The sequence below is a fragment of the Urtica dioica genome, chromosome 1 (genome assembly GCF_054948205.1).
Source record: "Urtica dioica subsp. dioica isolate 48M chromosome 1, U.dioica_male_clone48M_v1_H2, whole genome shotgun sequence".
Lineage (NCBI taxonomy): Eukaryota > Viridiplantae > Streptophyta > Magnoliopsida > Rosales > Urticaceae > Urtica > Urtica dioica.
In genome coordinates, this window is record NC_142756.1 from 10,617,726 (window position 1) to 10,626,970 (window position 9,245).

The window sequence follows — 9,245 nt, forward strand, 5'->3', positions numbered from 1 at the left end:
CATATGAGTCATGCTCCGGCGATGTTCATGCTTCATGGTGAAGAATGATGAGGATGGTTGGCGCTTTGGAAGGAATGCTCACCGGAGCCGAAGAACGGATAATCGTTGGAGAATCTCGATTGGGAGTCCCACCTCTTTCGGCGATAACAACTCAATCAAAGGTGACAAAAAATCTGAATCAAAGTTGAAGTTATGTTTTAAAATGATGGGATATAATAGTCTAGAAAAAATGGAAAATGACACCATTGACATGCATGAAAAGATTTAACATTATCGTTATTTTGGACATGTTCTCTCCAAGAAAACGCTGCTCATATAATTTTCTTATGCAATTTCCACAATTTTTCGAACCGGCTATCAGAAGGCCCGTATCCGAATTTTGAGTGTCATGTTTGAAGGCCCAACAAAAAGCCCATTCTCGTATCTGTTCATTTCTCTTTCCCTCTCCTCATTCCTCAGCATCACTTTCCCTTCCCGATTCTCCGATCATTGCTCCGATCACGATTAGATTAAATCGATGATCTCAAAACCTTTCACGATCACCAAACCCTAACCAGAACACTAGCAATGTCCAACTTCTCTGTGATCGCGGCGGAGTGGCAGCTTCTCTACAATCGGTACTACCGGAAGCCAGAGCTCCATCGCATGCAATGGCGGCACGTTGACCTCAGCCGGAACAAAGTCGCCTGCGCTCCGTTCGGTGGTCCAATCGCCGTCATCCGCGACGACTCCAAGATCGTCCAGCTCCACTCGGAATCCGCCGTCCGAAAGCTCCGCATCTACACCGCCGGCGGAGTCCTCCTCGCCGAGTCCGTCTGGAAGAATCCCGGCGGACGCCTCGTCGGAATGTCCTGGACCGACGACCTAACTCTAGCCTGCCTCGTCCAGGACGGAACTCTCTACCGCTACAACCTCCGCGGCGAGCCACTCGACTCGCCGCCGATCTCCCTCGGCCGCGAATGCTCCGATCAAAACGTCGCCGACTGTGTCTTCTGGGGAAACGGCGTCGTTTGCATCACGGAGTCCAACCAGCTCTTCTGCGTCGCCGATTTCGCTAATCCGAGGCCGGCGCAGCTCGCCGACCCGGGGATCGAGGAACCGCCGCTCTGTATGGCGGTGATAGAGCCTCAGTACACTATGTCTGGAAACGTGGAGGTTCTTCTCGGCCTCAGCGGCGATGGCGATGGCGAGGGCTTTGTCCTCGCTGTGGAAGAGGACGCCGTTCAGCGGCTCGGCGAGGAGGTGCTCCGTGGGCCGCTGCAGAAGATGGCGGTGTCGAGAGATGGGCAGTGGCTCGCCTCCTTCACACACGACGGCAAGCTTCTGGTTCTCACTTCGAATTTGCGGCAAGTGATCATCGAGCACGAATGCGAGGTATGAACTCTTAGGATAGTTCACCGTTTCAGTATGTCAATTTCGTATACATCGATCCAAGGTTGAAAGGTTCATCCTTTTCAAATTAAGTTCACGTTTATATAGTCCAACAAAACCAAACCCATCAGTCTTTCACACGCTTCGTGAGTCTCAATAACTGACGCTGATAATGACCTCGGGCAAGTATCAATTTCTAAACGTATACCTGATTGAGAAATTAACGTTTAGCACTAGCTAGTATGGTAGGATAGTTCACAATTCAGTATGTCAATATCATCTTCAATAACTGAAGGTTGAAAGGTTCGTTCTTTTTTAAAGTGCACGTTTTTATAGCCCACCAATTCCAGTATTTTTCAAGTTTCACGACTGACAATTACTAACATTGATTTTGACCTCACCCCAACGAAATTTTAAAATTATTCATTTTGTGCTGGAAATGACGTTATTCATTGCTGAACTCGAAAATTCGTCTAGAAAATGTTAGTGATTGTTGAACCTAAAGTTGACTGAGGAATTAGCGAATAGTAGATATATGTTGTGTTTGTTGAATTAATTTGCTTTGTCGGTTACAGTCTGCTCTTCCTCCGGATCAGCTGACATGGTGTGGGATGGATTCTGTGTTGCTCTATTGGGATGATATACTCTTGATGATGGGGCCGAGAGGTGATCCAGTGCGATACTTTTATGATGAACCGATCGTACTTATTCCGGAGTGTGACGGGGTGAGAGTTTTGTCCAACTCAAGCATGGAATTTCTACAACGGGTCCCTGATTCCACGGAATCTATCTTTAAGATCGGGAGCACATCACCTGCGGCTTTGTTGTTTGATGCATTGGATCATTTTGACAGACAAAGTGCAAAGGTAGGCTGAACTGTACTATGATGTCATCCTATATTTTGTTTATGGCCTCTTTGTTTGCAGTTTTTTTTTTCTTTCCGTTTCTATACTTTTCTATGAGCTCAAGTCCTGATTCATCCTTTGTTTTATATATATAGTTGAACAAACCAAGTTGACTTTCAGAGATTCTGTGCTAGTGTATTCAATCGATTTGTGTAATATTTGATTTCTGATATGATGTCAAACTAAGCTTAGTACATCGTCACGTAGTTATTAATGTTTCTTATTCACGTTAATAAGTTTTGAGAAATAGTTTCTTATACCTTTGGGTACTTCATGAACAATTATTTACCAGGCAGATGAGAATTTGAGATTGATTCGATCATCATTGCCTGAGGCTGTTGAGGCATGTATTGATGCTGCGGGTCATGAGTTTGATGTTTTGCGCCAGAGGACTTTGCTCAGGGCAGCGAGCTATGGCCAAGCCTTTTGCAGGTTTGTTTATTTTGATATATCACAGCTAATACTTTTTTTTTTAGAAGAAACTCAATTAAAATAAAAAGGGAAAAGAAAGCTTTTACTATGAAAAAGCAAGATACAAGCTAAAGGGCACTAGGCCAATCTCTCGAAAGGGAAGCTAGGCTATAGGACTGAAACTCGGGCTCAAGGGTAGCAAGCCAAAAACCAATATTGCGGAAAAGACTATCCCAAAGGCTGTCGAAGCAGGGAGGGGCGTCATCGAAAATACACTTATTCCAGAGCTTCCAAATAGCCCAGCAGGCTGCGAGAAAAGCAACCTTGACAGCTGAGCGAACCTTCGAACTTCTTCCAGAGGAACCGAACAAGAGGCTGAAGGCAGAGAAGGGACAATCGGCAGGAGGCAGAGCATTGACGGGAAGGCGCGCGAACAGGAGGCTCCGAACTTTGGAAGCAAAAGTGCAAGTCCGAAACAACTGATCTCTGTTGTTGGCGGCTCGGTGACATAAAGGGCAGCAAGACGGGCAACCGGAGATCGAAGGAAAACGGCGCTGAAGAACATCGTCGGTGCTGAGCTTGTTCGAGACGAGGATCCAACCGAAGAACTGCACTTTAGAAGGTACTTTAGCTTTCCAGATCAGATCGACAAAGGGCCAAGTCGAAGGGAGGGAGACCGAAGACAAACTTCCCGTCATAGACTTCACCGAGAAACCCTCCGTGTCGTCTAACCAAACCCGACGATCGACCATGCCGCTCCAGATCTTGATATCTTCCAGCTTCGCCAAGAGAGCGGAGACCTCGTCAATTTCTCTCAAGGACAGGTTCCTAGAGAGTTTGAGGTCCCAAAAGACTCGACCGATTTCAGACGGGTCCGGGGAAGTAAAAAAGCCGATCTTTTCGTTCTTTTCGGGACAGATCCTCGCCAAGCCCGGAAACTTATCCTCGAGAGGACTGTCGAAAAGCCACGAGTCCTTCCAAAAGTGAACGATCGAGCCGTCGTGCACCTTCCAGCTCACCCGGGAGAAGAAAAAGTCGCTGATCGAAAAGACCGACTTCCAGGGACTACGGAAAGTGGAGGCGGGGGCGAGGTCAGGGTCGAAATCATTGGCCCGAACTCCGTGGATGGCCCTAATCGTCGTGTGCCACAGAGAGTCGGCCTCCTTCGGGAATCGCCACAGCCATTTTGCAAGGAGACTAATACTTCTATCTTCGATCCTCCCGATACCCAGCCCCCCTTTATCCTTCGGGAGGCAGCAAGTGGCCCAAGCGACCGAGTGGACCCCTTTAGCATCCTCGAACCCGTCCCAGAGGAAGTCTCTCATGGATTTCTCGATGTTGTCGCAAATACCTTTCGGCATTGTAAAAACCGATAGTAAGTGATTCGGAATAGCCGAGAGAACGGCCTTAACGAGAACCAGTTTCCCACCTTTCGAGAGGAAACTCCGCTGCCATCCGGAAAGCCGTTTGGAAAATTTGGCGAGGACCGGATCCCAAAAAACCTTAGAACGGGGATTTCCTCCAAGAGGGGCGCCAAGATACGTGATCGGCCAGGACTCTTGTTTGCATCCGAAGCTGTCCGCCAGGTCCGCGACGGTAGAAGAAGGGGTATTGATGCCGAGAAAAGAGCTTTTGGCTAGGTTTACCTTCAAACCGGAAGCATCACAGAAGTTCTTCACCGTAGAGCGAAGACGAGACCAGTTTTCCGGGTTCTTCTCGCCGAAAAAGAGAATGTCGTCCGCAAATTGGAGATGAGAGATGGCCAAAAGATCCTCACCGAAGAGGAATGGAGTGAACGATCCGGAGGCGCAGTCGTGCGTAATCATCCGAGAGAGCACATCCGCGACCAAAGTGAAGAGGAAAGGAGACAGCGGATCTCCTTGACGAAGACCTCTCGAGCACACGATCTTCTCACGAGGCCGACCATTCACGAGGACCGAGATCAAGGAGGAGTAAAGACAACCCGAAATCCACTTCCTCCACCGCTGGTCGAAACCCTTTTCGGCGAGCACGAAGTCTAAAAAGTTCCAGTTCACCTTATCGTACGCCTTTTCGAGGTCAGGCTTGAGGACCACTCCTTCCTCGCCACTTTTTGATACCGCCTCAACCACCTCGTTGGCAATCAAAATGAGATGGATCATTTGCCGACCTTCGACGAAAGCAGCTTGTTCCCTAGCGATTGTTTCCCCCATAACCTCGCGTATACGATTACAGAGGACTTTGGAGATGATCTTGTAGAGACTGGATAACAAGCTAATCGGCCGAAAATCAGCCACGGACCTCGATTCCACCTTCTTAGGGATCAAACAGAGATGCGTTTCGTTCGTGCTATGATTGATGACCCCATTGTACCAAAAATCTGAGAAGACCAAGACGAGAACAGATTTGATCACCTCCCACATATCTTGGTAGAAAGCTATTGAAAACCCGTCCGGCCCCGGGGACTTATCACGAGCCAAGCTAAAAAGAGCCTTTTTTTATTTCCGCCTCGGAAAAAGCTAATACTTATAATTGGTCATCTGTTACGGAAAACAAAAGAAATAATTAGATTCATCTGCATGTTGCATTTTGAACCTTAATACTTCTGAATGAATAGATTTGAGTATTTTTTTTTGGGGAGATTAGACTAGGCCTGAATTATAGTGTTCGAAGAAAATAAGTAGAATGCTTGATGTCGTTAAAAAAAAAAATAAGAAACTGTATGTATGTCACTCCAGTTTTGCTATCTATGTACTTGTATTACTTCCTATAGAGGTCAGATGCTGTTTATTACAACTCATTTATAGGATCTAAAAAATTAAAAGAACCAGCATTTTCTGATTTTTTGTTCTCGTTAATGATATCCAGTTGGATTTGGCAGTAATTTTCAACGCGATCGGATTCAAGAGATGTGTAAAATTCTGCGGGTCTTAAATGGCGTTCGGAATCACGAGATTGGCTTCCCTCTTAGTATTCAACAATATAAGGTCTTTCATGCCACACTCTGAGTCACTATCCCATACTTTAATATCTTTTCTTCTTCCCCTGCTTCACACATTGCTCTGTGCAGTTGCTTACACCATCCGTTCTCATAGGCCGTTTGATTAATGCGCACCAACACCTTCTTGCATTACGAATATCAGAGTACCTAGGGATGAACCAGGTTAGGTTCCAGAATTTAAGTTGTCATTTCTGCTGATAGAACCAGCTTCTTTGGATAATCATGTAGTTCATTACTCCTTTCATCTTCGAAGACAAAAGTTACTACCAAATGAATATTGTTTCCGTGATTGACTCAATACAGGAAGTGGTGATAATGCATTGGGCATGTTCAAAGATTACTGCTTCGTTGACAATTCCCGATGCTGCTCTCCTTGAAATTCTACTTGACAAGGTGGTTTATTTATCTTGTGATAGAGTGGTGGACCAAGATGATCTTGCTTGTTGTTCCAACTATTAAATCTTTATTTAATGATAAAATAATGGGGAAAAGATTGACATTTGATTTCTTTGCAGTTGATATTATGCAAAGGAATATCATATGCTGCTGTTGCTGCTCATGCTGATAAAACTGGTCGCCGAAAGTTGGCTGCCATGCTTGTTGAACATGAACCACGCTCATCGAAACAGGTCCTTTTCTAATTTGATTTTTTTATTTACACTCCCTATTTTCAACATTGCTAAGATTGGTGCTCAAATGCAACTTCTTTATCCTTTTTGTTTATGAAGTACATTCTAGTGAGAACAGTGTATCAAAATTCATATGAAAAATAAGTCTATATTGTAAGCTTACCATTCTTTTACTTCAGGTTCCTCTTTTGTTAAGCATAGGAGAAGAAGATACAGCTTTGATGAAGGCAACTGAAAGTGGCGATACTGACCTTGTATATTTTGTTCTGTTCCACATCTGGCAGAAGGTTGCTTATTTAGTCATTTATGATATGCGTTCAATAGTAAATATCTATTCTTTCATTCATAAAAGAATTGAGTGTGGTAAAAAATCGTATAATACTTTAATCCTTCTATCCTTCAGAGGCCACCACTGGAATTTTTCGGACTGATACAGGCCAGAACTCTTGCACGTGATTTATTTATTACTTATGCACGGTGAGTGTGATTGTCTACTTTGGTGTCCATTTGTTAAACCTATGCAGCGATTTAGTGGCGGGCATACATAAATAATTTATTGTGTCTGTGATTATTGATATCCTTTACTTTTCTTCAGGTGCTATAAGCATGAATTTCTAAAGGATTTCTTCCTATCAACCGGACAGCTTCAAGTAGGTCCCTTTTCTCAGTCTAGCTAAATCTGTACTTGAATGCCATCGACACCTGTACTAAATAAATGATGTGTGTAAAGTGATCAATGCTAGATTCTGTACAACCAATTAAACGATGATGACTCACAAGCAATGCATGTTGGTACAAAGAGTTCGTATAATAGTTGAGGGCGCATTGCATTGCTGGTGTCAATTACATATACGTGACATCCTTCCCATGTTTTGCTGCCTTAAAAGTAGAAACAAGACCTAACACCTGCTTTCTATTTCTCGTATGTTGGATAATTGTTAGTATTGTACATAGCTTGAAAGTGAAATGTAAAATATAAAGCAGTCAATATTATTGTCTCACGGTTAGTGAGTGTACTATATATACTCCTGTGAAGTGTTTGGATAACTCAAAATTAATTGGCGTTGTAACTTGTAGGAAGTAGCTTTTCTGTTATGGAAGGAATCATGGGAACTCACGAAAAATCCAATGGCAAGTAGAGGATCCCCACTTCATGGTCCACGGATTAAATTGGTTGAGAAGGCGCATAGCCTTTTTGCTGAAACTAAGGAGCACACCTTTGAGTCAAAGGCTGCTGAAGAGCATTCAAAACTTTTAAGGTTATACACGCTTCCATGTTTCCCTTTGAATGCAATTGAACTTATCAACGGCAATAACAGTGCAACAAAAATGCATTAGGGTTTAAAGCATCTTGCAAGTACTTGACCCCGTTAACAAATTTAGAAACTTCGTAATAATGTTTCTTGTTTCTTGAAAGTATTCGAGGGAGTTCCAAATTTTGTACAGAAGGCTATACTGTCAATATTAATGTTTGAAACACTTTTCCTCTTTTCCTGCAGAATACAACATGAGTTAGAAGTGAGTACAAAGCAGGCTATCTTTGTGGATTCGAGTATCAGTGATACAATACGCACTTGTATCGTCTTGGGAAATCACCGAGCGGCAATGAAAGTGAAAACAGAATTTAAGGTTTTTTTCCTGCTTATGCATAGATAGGACAATCGTCACAGGGCTTCTATATGTGTCAATTAAACTTCGATTTCCTCAACATTTCTTACCTCTGTCATCTCAGGTTTCTGAGAAGAGATGGTATTGGCTCAAAGTTTTCGCTCTGGCGACGATCAGAGACTGGGATGCCCTTGAAAAGTTCTCAAAAGAAAAGAGATCGCCCATCGGTAAGCTTTAAGGTTCATTCAGAATAGACTCGACCTAAATACTTCAGTTTGCTAGTATCTTTATACCAAGATTTCACTGTCAAATGTGAACCTTTAAATACATAGTACATAACACTGTCTTGCTTTAGCAATGACATGTTGAATTTGTTTCGGCATCAAATAGGTTTTAGGCCATTCGTGGAGGCATGCGTTGATGCTGATGAAAAGGGCGAGGCCTTAAAATACATCCCCAAACTTACCGAACCGGGAGAGAGAGCAGAGGTAAGAACTTAAGCTTCTACTACAGTATCGTAATGTGTGTCTAAGTGGTAATAGTTTCTCCATAACACAGTACAATTTCTTACAAAGCGGATTCATTTTTTATTTGTACAGGCATACGCTCGAATCGGCATGGCAAAAGAAGCTGCCGATGCCGCCTCGCAATCTAAAGACGGTGAATTGCTAGGACGACTAAAATTGACGTTTTCACAGAACGCGGCGGCGACGTCGATTTTTGATACTCTTCGGGATCGACTAGGGGTTTCATAATCCAATGCATTGTGTTGCTTCTTCATATTGAAATTTTAACAATGACGGTGTTTTTTGTGTGCATATTGTATTGTATTCTTTTGTATATGGTTGATTTTTCGGTGGAAAATGAGAATGGTACATGTTTTTACTGCAAAGTACTGCTTAGTCCGATGCCGTTATGTGAAATGAGTTTGTCAGGCTCATTTTGCTCTGGTATTATATAGGTAAGTAGTTGAGTGTAATATGTACGCTTTATCATGCATTTGAAAACCTTGAGATTTTGAAATAAAGATGCTTCAATTTTTATATTTATGTATTTATTTAGGAGTATTTAAATAAATCCCCCTTGAACTCCTGCATTGATAACTCGTTGCCCTTGCACTTGCACTTGAAAATCGTACATAACTAACTTTAAAAGTCTACATTTAATTAGGACTTAAAAATCTGTCGGTGTTATACAAATAAGAGTGAAGAGTATATTTCGTTTTCTTCTTTATTTTATTTCGTTTTCTCTCTCTCTCTCTCTCTCTCTCTCTCTCTCTCTCCATTTCACATAGTCATAGATGGAGAACTCTCGCAGAAACGACGGCGCCCGGTGAGCTTC

At 43.2% G+C, this 9,245-nt stretch overlaps 1 protein-coding gene across 1 annotated transcript; it reads left to right on the plus strand.

Moving 5' to 3' along the window:
* The first annotated feature begins 435 nt into the window (after window positions 1-435).
* VCL1 (vacuoleless1 (VCL1)) lies at window positions 436-8,959 on the plus strand. The gene is made up of 15 exons (XM_089611515.1): window positions 436-1,374; window positions 1,947-2,237; window positions 2,569-2,708; window positions 5,548-5,653; window positions 5,737-5,829; window positions 5,971-6,060; window positions 6,183-6,296; window positions 6,476-6,583; window positions 6,700-6,773; window positions 6,892-6,946; window positions 7,374-7,555; window positions 7,796-7,925; window positions 8,029-8,131; window positions 8,295-8,392; window positions 8,504-8,959. Exons 1-15 carry the CDS (start codon window positions 568-570, stop codon window positions 8,657-8,659), a joined length of 2,547 nt encoding a protein of 848 aa, XP_089467641.1. The 5' UTR covers window positions 436-567; the 3' UTR covers window positions 8,660-8,959.
* Window positions 8,960-9,245: the final 286 nt, after the last annotated feature.